General features: G+C 33.1%; 3 protein-coding genes across 4 annotated transcripts in view; 2 read left to right on the top strand and 1 right to left on the bottom strand.

Annotated features, from left to right (window-relative positions):
* The window catches only part of LOC117113109 (low-density lipoprotein receptor-related protein 6-like), a 47,777-nt gene extending 40,760 nt beyond the window's left edge, over positions 1–7,017 (top strand). The window contains exons 20-23 of the mRNA XM_033256355.1: positions 148–393; positions 1,560–1,796; positions 3,212–3,458; positions 4,012–7,017. Coding sequence (XP_033112246.1) covers positions 148–393; positions 1,560–1,796; positions 3,212–3,458; positions 4,012–4,297 — 1,016 coding nt within the window. The 3' untranslated portion in view covers positions 4,298–7,017. The remainder of the gene's footprint in view (positions 1–147; positions 394–1,559; positions 1,797–3,211; positions 3,459–4,011) is intronic.
* Positions 7,018–8,310: 1,293 nt separating this feature from the next.
* Positions 8,311–18,257, bottom strand: LOC117113137 (synembryn-A-like). The gene is made up of 14 exons (XM_033256388.1): positions 17,900–18,257; positions 17,506–17,553; positions 16,889–17,078; positions 15,956–16,025; positions 15,232–15,360; positions 14,201–14,366; positions 13,686–13,780; positions 13,078–13,240; positions 12,402–12,512; positions 11,640–11,707; positions 11,377–11,459; positions 10,979–11,123; positions 10,323–10,442; positions 8,311–9,559 (listed from the first exon to the last, which is right to left on the bottom strand). Exons 1-14 carry the CDS (start codon positions 17,987–17,989, stop codon positions 9,442–9,444), a joined length of 1,596 nt encoding a protein of 531 aa, XP_033112279.1. The 5' UTR covers positions 17,990–18,257; the 3' UTR covers positions 8,311–9,441.
* Positions 18,258–20,860: 2,603 nt separating this feature from the next.
* Positions 20,861–26,250, top strand: part of LOC117113124 (formin-binding protein 4-like) — a 20,586-nt gene continuing 15,196 nt past the window's right edge. For both annotated transcript variants that reach the window (XR_004446153.1, XM_033256372.1), the window contains exons 1-6: positions 20,861–20,999; positions 21,354–21,532; positions 22,802–22,837; positions 23,070–23,126; positions 24,705–24,763; positions 25,139–25,277. Coding sequence is in view for 1 of the 2 variants with exons in the window: in XM_033256372.1 (XP_033112263.1) it covers positions 21,457–21,532; positions 22,802–22,837; positions 23,070–23,126; positions 24,705–24,763; positions 25,139–25,277 (367 nt within the window). In the remaining variant the exon portion in view is untranslated. The remainder of the gene's footprint in view (positions 21,000–21,353; positions 21,533–22,801; positions 22,838–23,069; positions 23,127–24,704; positions 24,764–25,138; positions 25,278–26,250) is intronic.

Genomic DNA, 26,250 nt, shown 5'->3' with positions numbered 1-26,250 from the left:
AAAATAGAGAATTCAGCAGATTAAGATTTATAAAACAGAAAAACAAAATTTATGATAAAGGACACTAAAAAACCTGAGAGCGCAAAATCAACCCCTCTTTCCCTCCCTCCCCTTTTTTTTTGGATAATGATAATAATAAATAATGATTTTTCTTTGTTGTAGGCTCATGTGCAGATGATGAATTTGTATGTGATGATGGCAGCTGTGTCCCTGAAGGCAACCGGTGTGATGGAGCGCCACAATGTGATGACGGATCAGACGAGGAAGCCTGCTCAGAACCGTGTTTCCATTGGCAGTTTGTGTGCAAAAACAAGCAGTGTGTAGATGTAGAGAACCCCCTGTGTGATAACATAACACAGTGCAAGGATAAAAGTGATGAATTCAATTGTACAGGTAATGCAGTAATTACTGCTGGAGGGCAGTGGTTGGGGAACATACTTGTTTATTCTTTTTAAGTGGGACAAGAGTAGAAAGAACTGGAAGGTTAAGGCAAAGCTGAAATGATTCATAATAAAATAATACTTACAATACATGTTATTATACATACTATTATACAAATGTCTACCGGGAGGTTAGGCCTACTTAATAACCCCTAAACTTCATTAACCACCATTAGTCTTTTCATCTTCTTCGTGTCGAAGAGCTGTGCGAAGCGAAAGTGTCAGTTATTGAACTAATAACAGATCATTCTAATACGTGCAGCTAATGCACACGCACAGTAATCATTAAGAAACCCGGCGACCGTAACCAGCAGTTTAATTTATGAATATATAGCAACCGCTCTACAACCCGGCTGTTTGACTAAAGGGCCATGTGAAAGGTGATGGACATCACAACTGATTTTATATTCAAATAATTTTGTATACTATAGGAAAAAGAAGCCTTCGAAGCTATTAATTCCTTCAAAAATTGCCTTAAGCCCAACAGGCTTCCTATAGTGTACTCAAAACCTGACTATAATTGCTTAACATTAACATGACTGTTTGCTTCCATGCACAAGAAGGATGACTGGATTTATTCAGTTTTTGTCAAAAAGTGTTTTTGTCACAGTATATTTTTGGAAATAATAGAAAATGTTTCTGTGCTAAGGAACATGTCACATAGGTGCTTCACGACAATTTTAATAAAGAATGTATTAGATTCTTATAGTTTTGCTGCTGTCGGATATTGCTGTTAAACTCAGTGGGCATTTACCCACAGGTGAGCATTTACCCACAGGTGGGCAAAGTGCTGTTCAACAGTGATTTTGTTGTGGCCCGTGAGAATAAATTAAAATCCATCTGTTTGGCCCTCCACCCATTTTTTTGGCTAGGAAATTGTTTTTTTTATGTTCCAGCACAATTCATCTGTAATAAAGTAATATTAAACTGAGTGGTGTAAAAGTAATGTATTAAGGTTTTTTGGAAGCACACTGGCCCTCACTTTGAAATATGAGAATTATATTCTTATTTTTGGCCTCTGACCCATGTTAATGCCCACTCCTGTCTTTACCTGTAAGCATGAAGTTATGAAATTGAATCCTGAATATTAATATATTTGCATTATTATTTTGCTTTTAGTGTCAGTTAGACAGTCCCAAACCAACGACTTCAAAGAGAAGGCCTTAGTAGCTGCAATCATATTCAGCATTGTGCTGGCTGTGATTATCATAACGTTGGTGATTTGCTGTCGACGTTTGAACCCAAGCGAGGCGTTGGACAACGAGAGGTATAACAGCGCCAGCCAACACAACCTCTCAACAGTACTGGTCCTCAACCAACTTCACAAAGAACAAACAACTCGTAAATACTTAAATTGTAAGTATAACATAAAGAGCAATATAAAATTTCAGTTGAGGTTCGTTTATTTTAAGTATAACATAAAGAGCAATGTAAAATTTAAGTTTTTGTTCATTTAGGTTGTGTTTCTGCAGCACATATTATCCGATAAAATTATCGGAAAACAAAAATTTTTTTATTTTTCGCTGCAGACACGGGCCCAAATTTTCTGTTAAATTTTCGTATGAGGTTTAGATAATTTATCGTAAAAAGCTCCGAATGAGAAAATAAATAACCTTTGACCGATGTCAAATCACGGCCATGTGATGTCCATTTTAAAATTCAGGAAATTTTTACTCAATCACATTGGTAACCGACTCTCGTAGTTTCGTTGGTGCGTAACCCTCTTTCAAAAAGTACTGCCACGAAGGGCGTGTCATTAAAAGACAAGTTTCAAGCGAACTCTATTCAAATTTTAATAGAGCGCCCCCTATCTCATGGCAGTACTATTTTTAAACATTCCATTGCAGGCGTACAAAATCAGGGCAGTCGGACCTCTTGCAGTTTTATACTTTTGCTAATGCCTCCAAGAACTGAATCATAATTTAATATAATGATATCTGTCAAAAAAGAAATCAGATTAAATGAGAACTATAGTTTTATGTACAGTAATTATATCTACATAATCATATTAAACTGATGAGACATAGCTTGGGGCATAAGTATCCCCCATTAAAATTAAATTACATTTGAATTTAGAAAAAGAAAGATGGTTAAGATTAATGCAATTCTTATCCTAACCACAGGCTATAACACTATTTTTGTGCACTGATTTTATCATTTTTTTACAAGCCTTAAGGTGTTTTAAAGTTGTGTCTGTGTCCACGATTGATTGACGTATTAGAGAAATATTCCTTGTTTGATTGATGTTTGTTAAAATATTTGTTATGATATATTAAATGAAATATAATATGATTGATTGATTGACGTTTATTATTAGTGTAATATTACTTGATTGACATATGTTTAGTAGAATATTCTTTGATATGTAATTAGCTAATATTCTTTGATTAAATTTAAGTGAAAAAATGGAGACATACTATAAGTTAAGGCGGTTTGGCGCAGCGGGAACGATTTGGTTTCCCAACCTCGAGGTCGGGCTTTCAATTACTTGCGGTGCATTTCGCTTGTGTCCTTGAGCAAGGCACTTTATCTGCATTGCTTCTCTCTACCCAGGAGTATAGGTGGGTACCTAAGTAGGTCTGAGTGCAAAATGCGCTGATATATTTCATGCAGCAAACTATGGAATTTCCCCATTAGGCATAGTTCCAATGACTGGGGTAATAATGTGGAGAAGTGCTCAGAGACTTTGTCGTGTTGAGCACTATCAAAACCTACATACTATTATAACTTAACATTCTTTGATCGAGGGAAAATAATTTATCATTTTACAGCAACAGTGATGATGCACCCAAAGACGACGAACCTCACAAACTCATTGAAAGGAAACAGTAGTGCAGGAACAGGGGTAAACGAAAGACCAAGGCCAACCGGCACCTCCTCGTGCTCCAGTAACAGTGTCTCCGGATATCCCAAGGAGACCCTTAACCCCCCTCCAAGTCCAGTCACGGAAAGGTCACATTTTCCAGTGGTGTATTTTAATCAGCCAAGTCCAAAACTGCCTCTGAAATCCTGTTATAAGTAAGTATTATAATGAATTCATACAAGCAAAATCAACTCCATCAAAACATTTGTTTGTTACTATTGCCATGTAACATACTGTCTTCTCTAGAGGGCGCTTTTAACTTCATCGTACACCAAAAGACTGAAATACACGAGTCATTGAAAATGACAAAAATTATGAATATAATACTGTATACTTTAGTACAGATAAGCCAAAATACTTTTACTTATAACTTTGGCAGTAGTAAGTAGATTCAACCAATTATTTTAAAGCTTAAAATGAGGAAAATAAGAATATATTAAAAATTTAATTTTTAATTTTTCGTTACTGATGCTAGTTTTGGGGTGGCAAGCCTCATTTCATTGCAGTTACTGTGTCAAATATTAAAGGATGAAAAATTGTTAAAAGTTAATTTGAATGTTTACTGGTATTAAAAGTTATAATATACAACAGTGCAATAAATTAGTAGTCAAATCTTGTTATTGAATAAATCAAAATAGAATAAAACACAAATAATGTAATTTATTTTAATTTCAGTTCAGTAAAATAAAACTTTATTTTTATTTCCAGACACTACAAAGTTAGAAATATTCCACCTCCTCCAACACCATGCAGCAGTGACATCTGTAATGACAGTGAACCAACTACTAACTTGCACAAAAAGCGTCGCAAAGGAGGGCGCTATTATAAGTGCGTGGAAGTGAAGTATGACCTGGCGGATCCGTATCCGCCACCGCCCACGCCGCAAAGCTGTTTGTCAGACAACCAGGAGAGTTGTCCTCCGTCACCCTCGACAGAGAGGAGTTACTTCAACCCGTACCCCCCACCTCCATCACCAGCGACAGATTCCACTTAAACTGTGAGAGGTGGGGAAGATCCAATTTTGTATTATTATAAAGAAGATATTTTTCTACAGCAAATAACTGGACTGGATTTATGGTTTGGTGGTGTATATTGTGTATCATATGCTTGTACAGCAATTAATTATGACATTTGTGGATATTGTACAGTTCCTAATAATTAGCATTTTTATATAGATAAATGATATTTCTGTACCGCTGAAAAGAAAATATCATTTAGCGAAGACAAGACAGTCCTGAGATGGCATTAGAAGTACATAGTAAACAAAGTTACAACTGTTAGTGTACAGGTAAAGATGTATACTACATACTTAAGGCAAAAGGAAATGTTTAACAAATAACACAAATATGCATAATATTAAAGGTACACAAGTTGCAATATTATGGTACTTAGTATTGAAGTGGAAAAAATTCTAAGTTAATTTAAAAACGAAAGTCATGACTGACCAATTTTTTGACATTTGGAACTAATTATTCCGATTTTATTTTTTCCCTTCTGTTCATTCTTGCATTCAAAAAACTGTCATTTAATTTAAAAAAAATTATCATTTAAAAGAATGTAAAAAAATAGAAAAAAAAACATCAAAATTTAAATAAACTGAAACAAGAAAAAGTAATCAGGGATTAAAAAAAAGCATCATCATCCGGAACCGTATGCTGCTACTAAGAACATTAGATCTTGTCAGTCAGACTTAACTGACCAATCAGAGCAGGGCAGGAACATGTGCTAAGCATATGACCTCGACAACAATATCCGAGGGGTGGGACTTATTGGGGAATGGTCCAGCCATTGATACCATTAATTTTAACCAAGTAAATTTATCATTACTGTTTTCAAGATTGGCTCAAGTCTTGCAATTTTCTATAGAATAATGCACTGAAATTTCTGCAAAACCCATTGAGGGAAAATGTTGTAAATTATTTAAAATTCATAAAAAAATATAATTCTTGCAGAAACTTACCATTCAAATTATAATTATTATAATTATTGTTTCATTATTCAAATTATAGATCTGTGATATGCATGTTTTTTTTTTATAATCATGAGATTCAACCTGAAAAAATGTTTATCTTTATTGGAAGTATTTATAAATATTTGTAATAATTGCCACCTATTTTTCTTCCTAGTTACCTTTTATTTATTTTGTAGAATTAAAGAACTTTGGTAGCAACTGGACTTTGATGGTGTGTGACAGTTTAAAATTGAATCATTAACCCATCTGGGAAGAAACCATAATTTTTGTAAAAAGATTAACAATTTTGTAACAAAATTTTATATCCATATTCTTGAAATGATCATAATAATTGAAAACATAATGTACGATAACCAGTTGTACGTTAACATTATACAAGGCTTGCCATCCCGTAACCAGCGTACTGTCGTTAATATTGTTAAACTGAATAATTAGCATAAGATTGTGGCAGTATTTTGGTAGAGATGCGAGAATACTTTTACTCATGACTTTGGCAATAATATGTTGATTCCATTATTTTAAATCTTATAATGTGGAGGAAATACATTAAAAAGTGCATTCATGTTTTTTATCACTGTCCCTGGTTTCGGCAAGGCAAGCCCCATATATATAACCTTACTTTTCTTCCATCTTATGTTCGAAGGATGCCTCAAAAGATTATTTTTGAATGTATGTACTTTTATTTATTATAGCATACCATATCTACGACAAAAAATATACATGTTTATAAGAAGTGCCTCGACTTAAGTGTGAATAAAAATATTGAGAAAATTTCTTCTCAGTGCGAGATACTCTAATTAAAGAGCAAAATCTCGTGGCATATTTTAAAGATTGACGTTTTGTATGTAAATTTTTAAAAAAGATCTTTGTCTTCCTAAAGATAAATATTTCCATCTTGTCAATCAAATAATTATCATATGTAAATCAGATTTAAACACATATCACTTTGTTTTTTTCTTCCTTAATTGTATTATAAACATGAATGACTAACTGCCACAGCCAAACCAAACTGAAGATTGACATTGAATTTTCTATTTGTTAAATCTATCTTGCAGCAGCTTCCATAGTAAATGGGCTTCAGAGATAAAGTACGGTGGGGGGGGGGGGGGGGAGATTAAAAATTTGTGCTTGGTATAATGTTGTTCGCCAAACGCAGGTACTGCTGCGGTTGCAACTAGTAAATTTGCATCGTATGTTGTTTACCATAGAGTATTATGGGTGAAAGGTGAAATGTATTATTTTCATCTTTTATCTTTTGTTAATCCTTTTATAAAATAATGTTAATAAACATATTGCTGCAAAATGTTTTTATTATACATTATAAAACACTGGTATTTAAATCTTAATAATAATACTACAAATTCAATATCTTTACACCAGGATACCTTTAACCAATTATGCATTTGGTAAACAACTACATGATGTAATAATGTTTGCTATTGCACTGTCCTTCCATGTTCATCAACTGTGACTTCCTTATACAGATGGATGAGAGGGGGTGGGGATGGGGTTGTATAATGCGATTGGTTTGGTACACTCATTTTTTTTTATATAAATACAAGAGAAAATAAAGATTGATAAATGCTAGGTGAATGCATTTATAATTTAGGTCTATAAATTCATCAGTATATTAGATTTCAGAGTGATTAGATACGGATGTGAACATTTTCCTATTTAGTGACTAAGCAGCGTCGCTCTAAAATGTATGTGGTCTGAGTACAGAATAAATTTTATACTTCCAAGTTTTATATCAAATATTTTTTTGTATGTACATAGTCAACATCATAGTTAACTCGGTTTTCATTTTATTTTATTTTTTATAATACTCATCACATTGATTTCTATATCTATGCACAGATTCCTTACAATAAAAGTACAAGACAATTATTACACATACATAATTTGTAAACATTTTTAGGGTTTCATATAACAATTAGCCTTCATATAGATTGATCCATCCACAGTGATTATCTCCAGGGGCGGATTGCTGTAAGCAGTCTTTAGACGGTCTTAATGGTTAACCGGCTATAATCGTGACGTTGCTACTGGTCCATTGCTATACTGCCAGTTAGCCGTCTTAAATTTTAAAGCCTACTCGGAGGAGGCTTAAAATGGTCTTAAATCATTTTCATCATGGCATTCTGCTGATTAATTTAACAGTGCAATGGCAAGACCTAGGCCCAGATCGTCAAAGTCGGGGAATCGAATGATGAATTTTCCGCACTCTTCTCAGCATTTGTAAAAATAGTTCTACGTTTATTTACGTTCGTTTCGATGCATTTGTGTGCCTCAAGGATGCATGACGTCGCCCCCAATCTTATGTTAACAGGGAGTGCTTATTTGCGTCTTAGAGAAATGAATTTAGTCAGACCGTCTACCTGAAAAAGCCGACTTTATTCGAGCAGTTAAGACTACCGGTTAAGACCGTTTAATAGCAATCCACCCCAGAGCTGCATATGCCATGTCAGGGGATTCGGTAGGGGATTTTTGCACATCATATGCTAGAAATGTAAATATCAGAATTATAATATATAGTATCTACAGTATTTTGTTTTCACCATAATTTATTCTTAATGGTTCGCACCACCGTACATGCATGTTGGGGGGGGGGGACCAAAGGAGATCCACAGCAATGGCAGCGCCAATAGAGAGCGCCTTTTTCTAACTGGATTTGTCTATAGCACTTAACTTTCTTTAAAATGTGGTTCTGGCACTCTTACATTAGCTTTCTGTATACTGTAATGATCTACACAGCCAGCAGACAACACATGCTTGAATAAAGTCTTTAGCCAGGAGGGCCAAGCTCTATGTGGCCATGCTTCTGTGATAAACCAGCCCTTTGGCTCCACTAATGGGCACTAAAGCAGTCCTTAAATGAGTTGATTGTTCAACACAATGTCTTAAAACCTTGAAACCCTGTAATCTTATTTGACAAGATGACATGCCTAAATATGGTCATGATGACATCATGTCATGACCATATATAGACACTTAATTACTATATATAGGCATACAACTGATACTTGTCCAAAAAATTTGGATATCATGGACAGAGCTTCATTCAATATTATGACATGATTACTCATTTGAAGGATCAAATAATACAGTATTTTATTTTCATCATAATCTATTCTAAATAATTTACACATGAAATGCATTTGGGGGAAGACCCTAAGGTCTCCAGCAATGGCGGTGCCAAGAGAGAGCACCTTTTCAAATTGGATTTGTCTGTTTTTAGGAATATATGAACAGCATTATGCATCTATCAACTGCTGCGATATATTTTTCAATTTTTTTAAATACTGTAATAGTATATTAACCAATCATTATGAAGAATACTGTGAAACTTTTGCAAACTCAAATAATTTTTAAGTCGATCTTATTTAACATGCCAAATTGTTGTGTTTTCCATTAATTTTCCATTAAACAATCTGTACGTCAAATTTTATCAAAGCCTAACAATTGAACAGTTCAACTGTAGATGCATATTCATTATTCATATGAATATATTATATACTATGAATAACAAAAAGTATATATAAAATAAATATGAAATGCAAATTGTTAACAAATTTTATCTTCAATAATAATAACACCTAAAATGAATATGCATTCTGTAAATTGTACACTTGTATAACTTCATATAAATTTGTGTCTCCATTTGTACCAAAAACAAAATAATACATTTTCTACTTTTATTAACATTGCACTATTATCAGTAGTCATGAAACAAATGACATGTATTATTTAGAGTGCATATTGATTGTAAAGGTTAAACAATTCATAAATCGTTTTCTTTTTCGTATATAAATAATGGAATGTGTCCCAGTTTTTGCTGTGTGATGTAATTTTGATTTTGCTTTTGACTGGGCCTGCTCTAACAACCGTCTAATTTATAAAAAGCATCTACTTTGCCCTCTCTACCATCCCAGCATGCATTGTGGCAAACAATGACGTACTAATTGGTGGACCTTTAAGGGGTGTCAATCGAATCATGGAGGAATTAATCAAACTTAAGCAATCAGAACAAGGCCATGAATATGCACATGTCCGACAAAACACTGCTTGCGTATGTTTTCACATTGTCGTTTTGTGGGACCTTCGTAGCAATATTCAATGGGCGGGGCTTTGCGGAAAGGTAAATTGCTTATCAATGAGTTGTTTTTTCAAGTGTCTTCCTCCGAGTCGTCATGTTCCTCTGGTAATGACATCTGATTAAAACTCTCCTCTAAGCTAACCATCTTGCCATCAGCTCCAACACTCATCGGTTTGATTATCCCTTCCCTACAAAATATAAATATAGTACAACATTTGACAGCGGATACAATAACATTTTAGTTAATACCAATTTTATTTATTTACATTTTTGATGGAGTTGTACTAAAAAAATACTGTACATTTACCAATATATTCATCGATCTATAAACCTGAACGAACACCTTGCAAGCCAGATTACACACAATTTTAAGTACAAGTTTATTTTTGCCTGCTTCCTTTTTTTTGTTGCCTGGATTTTTTCAGCCTTACAGTGTCAAGCATTAATTATATTTTTCCCTACTTTGGCCCAAGTAGATCATATTCATATTCATTAGCATAATTTTAGTGAAAAAGCTCACAGGCAGTAATAGAACCTTTTTGTGACAAGTTAGACAAGAAACAAACTGGTTTTTTCACTTGTTAATAGGTAATGAGAATACAGTACACATAGATTGTAGTGTTTTTAGGCTCAAGCCCCTACCCCCTCCCTAGAAAAAGCTTGTGGCCCACAGTCTTCCCCCACAGAAAATGCTTGAAGCAAAACAATTACATTCAAGTATAGTTAAACATCTCCTTATTTTGCAAGCTACCACCCCCCTCACTTAACTCCCAACTTCACCTTCGCACCCCAAACAGGTACTCCACGTCCCTATTTTGAGACTCCTATATGCCACTGCAGTACTATTATTCCAGGTTAAGTAAGCAATTGTGTTTATTTTGGTACAATATTATTCTTCTGTCTCATAGGCTTTAGATCGCTGTAGTAAATTACATCCTGAAAATGCCTTACCTTGATAACTTCATGCACAACTGAGCCAGTTTTTGTGCCTCGTGTTCCTTTTGCTCATCTGACATTCCTTCCAAAGGACTGGGTTTGTTCTCTTCAACTCTACCAGTTATTGGGTTGATTCTAAAACAAGAAAATGTCGTAAAGATTTAAGATTCATGTATTACTGAAAATTACTAAGAGCCTTTCTCGAATAGGTGCCTCACTCAATTAAGTGCTGCAACAAACAAGCTCTAGACTTAGATAAAAAAAAATATATATAATGTATACTGTACATTAATGCTGTCACTGTATCATACATTATATTTACATAATATTTCAGTGGTTAGGAGCTTGGCATTGTTCTCAACCTTAGTATTTAGTTCTTAAATGAGGTTTACCTCAGTTTTAGGACTAGCAGTAGTTTTGTTGGAATTTTTAAAATTTAAATTAAGTACATATTATAAAATTATAAAAAAAATCTAGTACTGTTTTGGTATTTTTCCTTTTAGTTTGTGATTTTTAAAAAAAATTTATTTATTTCAATTTGTAATCCACACCTCAAAATGTTTTCGGCTTTTGTAGTGTGAATCGCATTTAAACAAATACTACTTTAATTAAGACAGTAAAATGTTGTACTTAAAAAAAGAAGATTAGCCAATTGTGTTTGTTTCACTTACTTATCTATTACATCTGAATATGTATCCGTATCGCTGTCTTCATCCGAGCTGTAGTCCCCATGCCCTTTTCCTAGGGTCATTAAACCTCGTCGAGCAAGTAGACCGGCTGCATTACCATAACCTGTGTACTTGACCAGTCTCCCAGCTGTGTATGTGCCGAAAATAATATAATAATAATAAATATTTACAAAGCGCAAGTTCAAAATCTATCGAAGGCGCTAAGTGAGGAAATACGTCAAGTTAACATTCCTATAATGAATAAGTTTTAAGATTTTTCTTAAAAGAAAGCAAATTAGACAAACCGCCAACTGAAAGTGACAAGGAACAATTGGAATTAATAATATAGGCTACAAGTATTAAATTTTTCTGTCAAAATTAATTTTGAACTGTATACTCACGATTTTCTTTGCACAATATAAACAAGAATTCCGCTACTAATTCTTTCACATTAGTATTTGGACTTGTCATAAAACGAACTAATCTGGAACATGAAGGTAATAGAACATGATCAATCTAAGTAATTTGTTAGGTTATTTCAATATATTCCTCCTGGTATCTTAGTTAAGCCCAGACGGCGATCAATGTACGCTACCGTTTTCACAAACTAACACAAACTACTTTCAATTGTGACTGCAACTTTGAATTGTGGGTATATTATTACCTGTTTCTCAAAGAGTCGCCCTCTTCAGGTAGTGATGAACAAATGGTAGCGGTCAATGGCGGTAGTACCTGTTGATAACACACACAATATATGAACACTTATTATTATTACCGCCGCCCAACGAGGTTATGTATTCACCGCTGACTATCTGTCTGTTAGCAAGATTACGCAAAAACTAGTGAATGGATCATCATAAAATATAGTGAACCAGTACAATTTTGGGAAGAAAAGACCAAAGGACAAGGTCATGAATTTAATTTTTTTTTTTTTTAACCTTGAGCATAAAAGAAAATGATGGAATGGTCCATCATACACGACCTGCGTATTGTTCAGTAGTCAGGTACAGGGCAGAAAACAATGGACTCGCTGATCATACACGGCCTGCATATTGTTCGGTATTCAGACACAGGGCGGAGTCATGTATGTATGTAGAGTGACTGCAGCTCTACTTAATTATTGCTTTCGCCAAAAAGTGGAATCTATTGATTCAACGCCATTTACCTGTCTGTTATCAGGATTATACATTTTAAACTAATGAATCATTATAAAAATAGTATGGTTGTGATTAGCGTTCAAGGGAGGTTCACAATTAAAAAAAAAAACAAAACAACAAAAAAACAATCGGAAACAAATATATTCCCAATGAGTGCATATTGTCTATGCCTTGTTTATGTTTACAATATCAAGAAACAAATTCTTATGCTCAAATAATTTTACCTCGATACATTTATTAAAACTAGAAAATAAATAATCTTCTGTTACCTTTTCTTTTAAGTACTTTCTTATGAGTGCCTCAGTCTTGGATACAGCACAGAGTGCTGTCAGGGCCGGGGAGATCACCTCCAAACCTGACAGTCTACTGTTACCTTCAACCTGATAACAGGAGAAAATGTGAGAGTTAACCAAACTTATCATCCAATACTTCAAGTGCTATCAGCACCCTTTCGTGAGGTTGAATGATGTTGACGAGAGTACATTTCAAAAAAAATTTTTCCAACGATATTGCTTCAACAAATAAAAAAATTTGTAATCAAATAAGCTTGAATGGATGGATTTATTTATTCGGTGTAAACACCAAGGATAACCCACGAAAGTCTAAAGAAGACTTATTTCCAGTGGGGTCCTTCTGGTGGTGATTGGGCAGTACACCGGGAGACAATCCCATACTCTTTTCCAAATAGTGTACTGCATTCTTCAACGTTCACACGGGCATAATAATAATGCACCAACGGCTTAAATGCCTCATCTGAAAGATGGCGTGCTATCGTAACTTGCATTTCAGTCCTCCAACAGAAATACGAGAAGAGCAGCAATGGAGATTGAACCGTGGATCAAAGTGGCTACCACCAGTTTAGTTGACTGAACCTAAGCTGCTCCCTGAACATATTTGGGTGTTAATGTGAAGTTTATCTTCAATGTTAAATATATTTATCCTCACCTCATCTAATCTCTTCAACATGAACTTTAGGAGGAGGTTGACACACTGCATTGAATGTCCCATGTAAATGGATGATCCACCACAAGCGCCCTCTTCGGATTCTGGTATGAGTTGTTTGATACAAACCTTCGGCAAGAACACGGTCAAGAAATTTGTGAGGTGGCTGGAATGAAAAAAAAAAAAAGAGTAACATTTTCAAGCTCTCAAATTTTATACTGTATATTTACACATATTCTTAAGTAAGGCACTACATTATCTAAGTAAATATTTTTTTTTTTCCAGTAGCATCTCCCAATTACGTAACCCTCAGTGTGAACAGCTTTCACAATTGAGAAAAGTTATAATTTCAATACTGTTCATACGGCATCTCAGTGCTAAGGCTCTATGCTATTCAGGACCAAGCCTCGCCATGGGAGGTTTTTTTAAAATGCAATCTTAAGTATTTCTGTAGTGAGAGAAGGTTGTTTGTAATAAATTTGAAATCATCGCTTCAAATGGGGTGAGTAAAATAGAGACTTCATATTTGGGTGGTTCGTAACCGGGAAACGTTACTGTGATACATTTGATTTCTGTGGAAGTTGTTACATAATTAATTAATGTTATCATACCCATGTAATTTTTCAATTTCCTCTTCAGTTGGTCCCCTTACGAGAAATAACTTCTGTATTGCACACCCAAGAAGCTCCAAAGTCTCTTCGTTTTCCTTGATAAAAACGAAAATCAATAATATATCAGTGTTGTAACAACTCAATTTTCCATTTCCAAACCTGACAAGTTGACTCAACTTGACTCAATTCGACTCGTCTCAAAAAATCTTCTGTGACTCTATATGACTCGACCCAAATTTTGACTTAATTGACAGAAATTTTATACTCAATAATGGATTATAATGATATTAAAATATACATAAATAAACACATATGGAGTGTAATTGTATTTTTGTTGTAATGTAATGCTTATTCTTTGTCTAAAAAAACAGTAATATTTAGTTATGCAAATTTTGGATGAAAGCTAGACCTGAATCATAAATCACTGCAAGCTGGGATAATAACAATGCAAGGCAAATAGAACCCTAGCCCTGCTAATAAAATTTAAATCAACTAATAATAAATAAAAGAAATACCTCATTTAATTCAACATCAATAGTGATGTTAAAAAAGCACTTGAGAACCTCAACAGCCAGCAGAAGCTGTTTGCTTGTGATGGTGGTACTATCAGGCTGCAGAACGTGACTGTGCAAAGTGTTAGTAAGAACACTAACACCATTGCAATCCAGCCTGGCCACGCTCCTGCAACAGTAGATGTGTAATTAATCATTAAATACTAGTTTGTGAAGGTGACTTGTCCAGCTCAACATAAAAAAAAATGACAATGCAACACATATCATTTGGATTTGATTAAATATAAATTAAGAAGATGGTGATACAAGAAATTTGGATAGCATAGGGTATTTCTTTAGCATATTCATAATATTTTAAGTTCTAATATTGTGATTACTGTATGTTAATGAGTTGTAGTGAATTTAAGGCAACAGCTACACTTTCTGTTTAATATGTTATTAGGGAAATTTCGCAACCTTACGAAAACAATACGAATACGTCATTATCATTATCGTCATTTGTGCCTAAAATGTTTTTTGACAATATGTTGTATGAGCTTGATTAATGCAAAAGGCATGAATCGACTACGTTGTGACAGATATCCTACTGTAGGGAAGGGTTGTCTAAAAATTTGATGATATCCGTATTTTTATTATCGTTTTCGTAAGCTTGCGAAAATTCCCTGTTATTAAACAAGCCGGTGCCTAGGGACACAAATATGGCCTAGTTGTATATTTACAAAACTTGGTCAGCTATTGCCTTGTTGAAGGTAGCAAGACTCACACAATAACATTATTAATCACTATCAATAATTACAGTTTTAATAAAACATCAAGCCAGGTGCTGTCGTTGGCTGACACGATTATAGGATAGGATCTTAACGCAACGGATTGTTTTTAATGACATTCCATTTAGACTGCCACTGACAATCAGCAGATGGTGTCGCGTCGTCTACTGCTCATAGTGGGTGGGGTTGCGTTTGTTGCGTGACGGTCCTACGATGAAGTTAAGTGCCCGGCTTTAAAAAAACAATAACAAATCATAAATTTCCTACCTTGACTGCCGATTGAATGCAGTGATGAGGAACAAAAGTCGAAGGTCATAATACCTTGTGTCATCATTCAATGCTGGGTCACCAGTGTTGTTGACCCTCATTAGCATATTTTGAACACAGTCAGTATTACTAAAAAATAACATCATTTTTAATTTAAAAAATAATTTTTTTTTTTTTTTTTTTCAAATACTGCAGCTTGAAAATATACACAACATAACAAAACATAATCTAAATTATATAATTTTATTTAGGTGTTTGTAATTTAAGGTTTATGCTATTTGTATTGGCGCATTCTCCGAGACATCATAAATGAAATTATAATGATGATAATAATTATGAACAGGAAACAAATAAATTAGTTAGAGATGGTGGTTGATTTTTAAAATTTTCCCTTAAGGTTTGTCTCCACTATCAAATTTTCTTTGACAAAAATTATTGCATGGCCATATATAGTCATGATGTGCCTATGTATGGTCATGATGTGATGTCATCATGACAATATTTAGGCATGTAATTTTTTTTATTTTTTTTAAATAAAAAGTCTGGACAGAGCTTAGAAAACAGTTTTCATTGTTTCTAATCTGTTGTCCGCCATTCTGAGTAGGATTTTGCCATATATCTGATAAAAATTGCGATGTATAGACTATTTTTCTATATGAAATTATGTGCACTTATTGTTCAATGTGGAACTTGAACAAAAAAAGAAAAAAAAATGAATTATTACCCACAAATTTGTTGTACAGACTGACTATTGTAGACTAGGTTGCATAAACTCTTCTGTGCTTCTACCAAAGCTGTAAGATATGATTACTAATGGAATCAGATATTTTCTGTGAATTATTAAATCATGAAGTGCGAACCTATAATATTATGTTCACATAATCTTATTAAGTGAGCATGTCTATTTGGATGCTGTGGCAAAATTTTGAAACTTTTCAAATATTCAAATAAAACATCAAATTGCTCACTTACATACACAAGATAAGTTATCTACTTCAAATCCGACACATACCCAAATAATATAGAAATGATTACAATTGCCTGATCTATCAAAAATATCAGAAAGGTATTATTTAATGCAACTTGATATTTGACAAGGAAAATACTTTTTACGATTTACCGTATTTATTCGAATAAATGTCACACTTTGAATAAACACTCCCTTGATGAAAGCCCCTGCCCCAAGATCCTCATTTGATTAAACGTAACCCACAAATAAACGCCCTCCTAAATCACTGTTAACAAAACTAATGGAAGGAACACCATTTTTAAACACATTCTAGTAATGTTCATTACATTTTTGATACCCTTGTTTGGATCAATAAGTCTTTATGGTCACGCAATAACACATTTTGACTATAATTATGTTTTGCAGTTCCACATTTGTGTGAGTTTGTATCCATTTTACACCCAGAAATATATGCCTCCCTCAAATAAACGTACCCCTAAAAAATCCTTCTCAACGATATATATATTGTAATTTTTAACAGGAAAAGAGACACCTTTAACATTAACAATTTTTCTTTTCTTACTTTATGATCTCAATTTTAAACATCATTGTATACTGATTTACTTCATACACAATACCTACTGTATACCCAGCATACAGTTATTTAATTCAATTAAAAATTTTAAATATTAATCTGATAAATCTTACCATCTGCAATAAAGTCTTCATTTGTTAAGCCTGCAAATTTCATAAGCAATGAAACACCTTCTTCTTCTTGCAGCTGTAACAGCCGAAACTTGTCCCTGCTAAGGATTCGAACTGTCTCCAAACACAGGCGCTTACACTCAATGCCATATTCTGCTTCTCCAAGACACTGCAAAATATCGCCTATCAATTTCTGGTACAAAAATAAATATGATGATGACAATTTTTATTTTTGAACAATAAAGTACCTGTATACACAATTCCACATAATATTATGAATGTACAATGAACAATTAGAATGCAAAAAAAAGGGTAAATTTCTGAAACCTTGCTTTATAAAAGGAGGTATAAAAAAAACTATTTTATAACTCCTTGCTTAATATAGTATGGAAAAACTCATACATATTTATTGATTATTGCTGGCCTTTATTTTTTTTTTTAAAGAAATTGCAATTAGGCTTAATAACAAAACTTAAAATACTTAAATTTTTATCGTTTACTCTAAAATAATAAAAAATACAATTATAATATGCCTCAACATATTTTCATTGGTATTTTTTTTTCTAAACTGAAGAGGGTGTGCATCCTTCACCTACTCTTCTTTTTAAATATCTTCCTACCTTTTTAGTTTCTGTGTTCAGATCTTTGAAGGAAAACGTTTGTGCATTCTGCAAGACGATAAAAGGTTTAATTAAAAACAAATGCATTACAAAGTACACAGAACATTAACAAATGAAATCATATAACCAGGGAGTTGTTAGAGTGACTATAACAACTCCCAGGTGAGTGTGAAACCACTAACAATCAGACGATCGAAATGGGTCCAATCGTCCAGCACACTCAATAATGTAATAGTCCCGACCAGTCTGTCACTGAAACTACATAGCTGGGGCCTAGCCTAGGCGTGACGGTGGACCGGCGTGACTTGGCAAAAGCCTCTTGTAAATAAGCCTAGCCTAGTACTATATTAGGTGTAAAGAGTATGCATTAACATCTACAAAAACTGAAACTCACCTCCTTATTAAATTCTTGTAATTTACTACAGATCTGTGTTTCATCTCTACTGTCAAATGCAGTTGCCATCGGCTGCACAAATTCTTCCATTTTTTATATTCAGAATGAGACGCGGTTAAATAAAAAAAAAATGACAAAGAACCTGTAGGCCTAGGCCTATTGCAGATCGAGTTTAAATTGCGAATAAAACTTGCTGCCTACGAATAATTTAAACGGAAAAGATAACTAAATCCTTTTCTTTTCCTTAAAGTTTTTCTTATTTATTACTGGCCTATGCTTAGCTAGTGGTAGCTTAACCTATTTTTATTATTAATTTTTAATTCAACAAGCGTCTCAGCACACGGATTCGTATAGTATAGAAATAAGTTTCGACTATTTATACGGAAATACTATATTATTGCGTTAATAATATTATTAAGTTAAATCTATTGTTAGGCCTATGAATTTTCAACAACAATTCTTTCTTTTTGCGAAAAAAAAAAAAAAAAATTGAACAATTTTATTTAGGCGACCTATCAGTCCAATGATAATAATAACAATAATAATAATAATAATAATAATAATAATAATAATAATAATAATAATAATGATAATGATAATGATAATGATAATGATAATGATAATAATAATAATAATAATAATAATAATAATAATAATAATAATAGTTATTATTATTATTATCTTCAATATTATTATTATCATTATTATTATGTCTGTTTTTAGGTTTTTAAATCATTCAATCTTGAAAATGGTTCCATGATGGACCTGAAACGTGGTTCATCATTCAATTGTTGTCATCAAATTTTGTTTCGAAATAAAAAAAATAATACCGATCAAAAACGCAAAAAAATCAATCATTACCACATCAGCAGCCAATTTAAGAGTCTATGAAAAATAAACAGGGGGTGTGTTATTTTCAATTTCCGTTAATTGACGGGCATTATTTTTTTCTCATTCAAATTGTTCCTAGTTCGTTACGCTATTCAATGGAAGTGATTTATTTATTTTTAGCTCAAACTGTAATATCTTATATCTTTGCAAATTAAGCTTCTCTATCAAAATCAAACTATTACTTAATAAAAAAAAAGACTTACTGCTAGTTGAATATGAAACAGTCAAATTAGGTTTGCTGCGCGAGCGCCTCAATAACAAATACTAGATAAATATTGCTCGACTATTAAGTATTATACTATATGTGTTTTGTGCAGGCCTATATATGTTTGTGTGTGTAGGCTTCTATATATATATATTTAATAAATAAATAAATAAATATATATATATATATAATATAAATAGGCTACAGGGTAGCCTACGATGTTCCATCTTGTCCTTATTTAAACACTGTAAATGTACCTTTGATGATTTATATTATATTTATTCAACAGTGTTTACGGCTAACTCCCTTCAATATTATATATATATATATATATATATATATATATATATATATCGTTGAAAGTCGTTGAAACAAAAAATTATGACAACAAGGCATGTAGACTGTAGAACACTTCATTTATTTTCGAAAGAAATTTTCGGCCAGTCCTCTGGCCTTCATCAGCTTTACTGAATGTACAAGTTGGTTGTTACAAGTTCTATACTGTACAATATAAACAATACAATAGAGGTGTAGACGGATTATAGGCCAATTATCTGATAGTTTATGCGGTAATATATCTGTCTCTTATACACATCTAGATGTGTATAAGAGACAGCCATACCACTGCGACTCAGTGGTATGATACCGTAAATTATGATATTACGTGCCACTAATGCTTAACACTTAAAACGAAGATTATCGTTTTACTTTTCTGTGGATTAGTGACAACGTTGCTTATGACAGTGTTTAACTTTTTAGGATAAAGACTCATAGTATAGCTTTCTGACTCCAGGTATGTCGATAGGTATGATTATCGGGAGCATGTTGTCTGCTTGGCTTTGCTCAACGGATGTGCTTGGAGGATGGCCATTGTCCTTTTACGCATACGGTAATAAACTAACGAATTTCATACATTCCATGTTATAATAATGGTAATTTTAATGGATGTCACACATTACAGTCTGTCCTAAAAAGAAGTCTTGAAAAATAGAAAAAAAGCAAGGGATTTTTCTATCTAATATATATTTATGCATTACTATTCATTGTACTAGTGTTCAGTTGGGTAAAATATTTGTACTGTCTCTTATACACATCTTTGGCCTAACAGTGACATTGCGAATTTTAGATGGACTGGCTCAGGTAAGTACGCATAATATTCTGACTTTGTGTATGTGTTCGTGAGTGTAAAAGATTCAATGGAGCTCATACTGTAAAAAACTTTTTTTAAACAAAAACAAATATTCAGTTATTTTTACATTATAGCAGGGAACAGTGAAATATTAATTTTCCATGCTAATGCTGGTACAGTTATCTTTTTGTTATGTCCTTTACATTATTTATTAAACTTGTTGTATGAACCAGTACACCGTGGTAGGCCTTACTCGTACATGAGCTAATAGTGCAAACTAGGCCTAAGGATTAAAGTCAAAAAGACGAATCGTTTTCTATTTCGTAGGGAAATGTAATACCTGCAACTGTCGATATACTTTTCATATAACCAACAATTAATGACGTCTTTGAGGCTTAAACTTAAGATGGTTTTTGTTTTGAGGAAATCACATAAAATTCAACAATTTAATTTATTTCTTACTCCCTTTCGATATGAAAGTATAATACATACTCCAAGTATTGAAATACACGCCATTGTGTTGGGATTCAATATTTCGACATTAATTATGTCATCATCAGGAATGCCCTTTCGATATTGTAGCTTCATTTTTCCTTGTACAGTGCATGATTTCCGTGCAAATAGTCATCAAGGGTTCGCGCAAATCTCAATATCGCCAAATATGTGATTTGCATGATTGCCGAAAGATAACTAAGAAGGCTTTTCATTGGATGAATTCTGGAGAGTAATTCTTATGTATCCAATTATTACCTTTCTTTTGAATAACAGGATAGTAGTCGGTGGAAAGAAAATGGATGTCGTCGTATGTGCGTGATACAGAGAGACAGGACAGAAGCTTATACAATAGTTTTTAACATTCCAGATGTTTATCTTCAGTAAATATGCTGTTGTGTTTTCAATTATAGTTTTTACTTTTAGTTAAGTGATACAATAGTAAAAAATGTTCATATGTATTACCTAATCGTAGGCTAGAAAACTCGTTGACATTCGCTGGCTAGCCTACTACTAGCTAGGCTAGGCCAAGGCCTAGGTCACCTAGCCTTGTTTTGTTGGTTGGTGCTGCATGCATGCTGTTGTACAAAGCTAGCAAGTTGTTGGTTGGTTTACCCTGGCCACATGTAGTACCTCCTAGGCCTACTGTAACATAGCCTAACTAGACTAGTCTTTTATTATATTTGTACTATTTTGCAAACTCATATAAAGTTCAATTAAAAATTATCTCTTTTCAGTAAAGATGGTGGAAGCAGTTAAGCAATAACTATAACACCAAAACAAAAAAATAATAGATTTAAATTTGGAAGGGAGGCTTAAAGAAAGATCGACCTGAGCGAGATGGGCCGGAAAAGGCAGCTTCAGTTGGGATCTGCTCCCAAGAGAAGAACTGTGCTACAGTTAGATGACAATAGAGGTAGTCATAGCTTTTTAAGTTTTTAATTTTAAACAATATTTACAATTAAAATTTATAATTTTAGAGAATAATAATAAATGCCTAAGAAAACATTAATGATCATGGCACTTTTAGTCTATAAAGATGTCCCTTGAAAATGACCAAATTCATAAAAAATAATTTTTAAATTAACTTGCTCATTTTGCAGTAACATACAAATTATTAACTTGAGCATAGACATTATTAAATTAAAAAAAAATGTGCTCCCTGATTTGTTAACTGGATAATTATAATAAAGATAATAAAATACTTCCAGTGACTGGAAGTGTTTCTATCATTTTTTCGCTGTAAAATGATAGTTTTTATGGGTAAGCATTTTTTAAATACACTAATTTCTATGTTCAAGTTAATAATTTTTATGTTACTTCAAAATGGGCAAGTAAATTTCAAAAATGAATTTTATGATTTTTTTTTTGTTTTTTGCAAGGGACAGTACATCTTTAAATGCGCTTTCTTTTTTTAGCACTGCCTGTTTTAAACGTTTTAATGTAATAATCATTATATTTCAATTTGACACCATGGAACACTCTGTGGCTCTGACGAAAACCCTACAGTTGTCAGCACTTCAAATTGCACGCTAACAGCCAAAACATGTAGAGACTCAGCATCTCAACTTCTCAACTCGAACAATCCAAATACAAATAGGCGGAAGGCCAAATAAAATAAAGTGTTAGTTCACGTCCGAGATTTGAAATTATTTTTTTTTGGGTGAGGGTATTTACTATTTGCTTTTTACTATCCTATACTAATGGGCTGGTAAACAGTAAAAATTTTTTTTTTTTTTTTTTTAAAGAAGTAAAACAAATCTTTGTAATGTATAAATTTCTCCCATTTATGTTTTCACCTCTTTTTAGGCTTGACATCATTCTTTCAGAGTGTCATTATTTTTATTGTCCATGGAAAAATATTGAACAATTCTATCAAATATAATTATATAGAAATATTTTAAAAATACACACTACAGTGTTTTCCCAATTGAAACATTTTTACTGGTAAATTTGTCCATAAATATTTAGCTATGCGTGTAGTGTGAAACAACACATAACCTAGTCTTAGACTGGAATAATGTTCCTTTTTTGAAAGATCGCTAGCCTAGACAACCTAGGCCTTCTAATGTATTTTAAATTTTATGGAGAATTTTTCTAGAGCCAGTCAGTGAGTGAGATGTTAGTCTGCCTTAAATATTGACTGCCTCCTAGTTGTGTTGATAATTATTTTTTTGTTTTGTAGGTACTCGATTAAGCAGCCCTGTTCCGAATAAGCAAGGTAAAATTAAATGATACTTGGTTATAAAATTCTACCACATACTTTCACAGTGAAAAAAACATTTTTTAAAGTCACTTACAGATTATTAAAAATTATTGATTCCTGGTTAAATGGTATAACATTTTTTTTTTACAAATTTTCCTACAATCCATCAATTTTTTTCATTTGTTATGTGATGTCTCATTATTAAATATTTAACAAACAATATTTTTTTGCTTTTTTACAAATGCAGGTAATTCATTGGGCTTATTGAGCCACTATGGAGAAGATAGTGAAGAAGAGGAAGAAGGTGAATAACAATTTAACCTAATTCCCTGACTTTTATCAGGAGTAGATATTAGGAGATAATACTTTATTTTCAAAAATTAGATAAAAACACACCTAGCCACAGATTCATGCACAAAAGCCTGGGGTATAATTTGATTCAGTAGCTCAGCAGACTTTCGAAAATAAAAAAAATAAGATAAAATAATTATAGGAGAGCTACAAATAGCTCTCCTCCCAGTATCAAGGAGATCTTTGCCTCTCATCAGAATTTTGCAAAATCGGTTATTTGAACAAGGGGGCAGTTGTGGCCAAATTCCTAGCGAATCTCGGTATGGAAAAAAGCATGAAATCCGTGTAAATAATTGTTCTATCAAATGTAAATATGATTTATCTTTAGTTTAATGCAAAATTTGATAGATTTTAATTATGAACTACATTTCAAAATACAAATTTAGTTCCCTGGTAAACCAAAAAGTGCTATTTCTTGCTCTCTTTTGATCGTTATGAGGAGTGCGAAAGAGCGGCAGTGCAATCGCGCTCCTTTAAAATGAAGATCTGCTTAGTTAAGCCGGCCTTTGCCACCACTCTCTTCTAATTCAACCTCTCACAATCGTTATTTCTCAAAGTATTGATTGTCTTGTTGGTTGGTATAAGGTGTTTGTTTATTTGTTTGCATGGGAGATTCAGTATTGAAAATCAGCCATTGGTTTTGGCTTGTATAAAGTTGAAAAAAAAATATTTTCATGAAAAGTCAACTCCTTGGATATAAGCCCACCCCCAAAATTGGCCCATGTGTTCAAGGTGGGTGAGTTTATACCAGAAAAACATCATGAGTAGATATAATGTATTGATCAACGTGTAATGAGTAGAACAACAAAAAGAAAACAGTCATAAATGCTCTTGTAATTTTAGAATGTACAGTTGAACTTGGAAGTTGAAATGTAAGTCGAATCCAAAATGCCATTGAAATATTGTCGACTTAGATAAAATTCGACTTACAGGTTGTTAATTATTGGAAAACACAACAATTTGGGATGTAAAATAAGATTGACTTAGAAATTTTTCGACTTAGGCACAGTTGACTTAGGCAAGTTTAACTGTAGTAAATATATTTTTATACTGTTTGCAAGTCATTTTCAAATACTTTTTTTTATGACAAAAAACACAAACAAAAAAAGAAACATAAATACCAAAGCCAGTAGCTGAAACTCTTGCATTTACAAATATTATGGTTTAATGCCCTGTCCAGACTATCAAATTTTATTGGACAAAAACATGTGACACGCCTAAATATGGTCATGATGACATCACATCATGACCATATATAGGCACATCATACCTATATATGGGCATAGAACAGTTTTTTTGGTAAATTTTATTATCTGGACATAGCTTCAAGCTTTGTCCACAGTATCAAAGTTTATGTGACAAGTTTGTGTTCTATATGCCCATATATGGGCATGATGTCATATTACACCCAAATATGGGCGTGATGTCGTATTGCTCCCAAATATGGACATATCTGTGTTTGTGAGCTTAACACAGTAAATATACAAACTTTTTATTATCTTAATTTCCAAGAACCTTTGTTATATTTCAGGATTAGCAGCAGCAAAACCTAAAACAGAAATTGATCTGAAAGTGGCTGACTTCCTTGCTGTAAGTATTTTTTTAATCATTTATGTTTAATAATATATAACTAGGTTCAATTTGTTTTTGATAAGAATGTGAAATACCATTTTTAATGAAATTTAAATTGTGCTAAACTTTAATCATTTAGAAAAATTAATCAAATATCAACACAGCTTTTTAACTTTCTTAGAGATCATTTTTGGATTGAAAAGTAGCCTACTAATTAATAATTATCACATTAATTTTAATATCCTACTTAACTATTGTGTTTTGATAAAAACATGGAATTATTTTCAATAATTTTGAATCATGATCTGGCATTTTTTTTTTATAAACTAGGATGTTATTTAGATATGTAGACATGATTACTAACTGATACAAAACATTGTATGCTATATACAGGAGATAGAGGCATTGGACACTCCAAATGGTAGCGGATCAAACACACCTAAAGAAGAAGTGCATGAAGATGAAGCACCTGCTGTAACCGCGACAACATCTTGGGAGGCCCCTGTAGCTCAGCCATCTGCTGAAGAAATAGGTATGTCATGGTTAATACAGTTAAACTTGCCTAAGTCGACTTTGCCTAACTTGCCTAAGAATAATTTCCAAGTCAAACTTATATTACATGCTATATTGTTGTGTTTTCCATTAATTAATTAATCTGTAAGTCAAAATTTCAAACAATTTTTCAATGCCATTTTGGATTCGACTTTGGCAATTTCAGCTGAATAAAACTTAAAAGTACTTGCCGTATATTCCGGTGTATAAGCCGCAAATTTTATACGCAATTTTCCCTCCGAAGTTTGGGGTGTGTCCTATACACCGGTCATTAATCTACTCCCAAAAGTTCAGATCGTGAGCTGCGGTGAAAATCAGGCGCCGTCTGTCTAGGTTAGGCCTATGCTAGCTCAATTAATTAGCCTAGCCTAGGACCGGTTTGTAGCCCTAGTATTTGTAATTATACTCACAACTGTGATGTACCAGGATTCCTACTACATTTTCTACGACATTCAAGCAATAGTTTGGGTTGCCTAAATTATTTTCATAATTACGTTCACTTATAAACAATTTTAAAACACGCTGTTTGTGTTCGAAACCGCTTCGCTCAAAACAATAACAAACTACCTTTCGGGAGTTTGGTCCTCGAGGTAACGTGAGCAGCTTCATTTTCGATGTCGCAACAAAACACATGTGGTGGGCTGGTGGTGAAACATTCCAGTTGTTTGCTTGTTTAATAATCCGCAGAAAAAGATTAAATTTCTTTATGTGAACATTTATAAATAATATCAATGTTTCAAAATAATTAAAACTTAACATTATGGGAATGGTTTGGAGCTTAAAAAAAGGTGTGGCTTATACACAGGTAACAAAAAAAATTGTGATATTCGCGTCCTAATTTGGTGGGTGGCTTATACACAGGTGCGGCTTATACACCCGAATATACGGTATTCACGTTTTGATCATTTTATTTCATTTATTTGGTGCAAACACAACAAGTTGTGACATACAAC

The sequence above is a fragment of the Anneissia japonica genome, unplaced genomic scaffold (genome assembly GCF_011630105.1).
Source record: "Anneissia japonica isolate Jap-2015-1 unplaced genomic scaffold, ASM1163010v1 scaffold288155_len217153_cov186, whole genome shotgun sequence".
Taxonomy (NCBI): Eukaryota; Metazoa; Echinodermata; class Crinoidea; order Comatulida; family Comatulidae; genus Anneissia; species Anneissia japonica.
The sequence above is the reverse complement of the archived record's forward strand: the minus strand, read 5'-3'. Positions and strand labels throughout refer to the sequence as shown.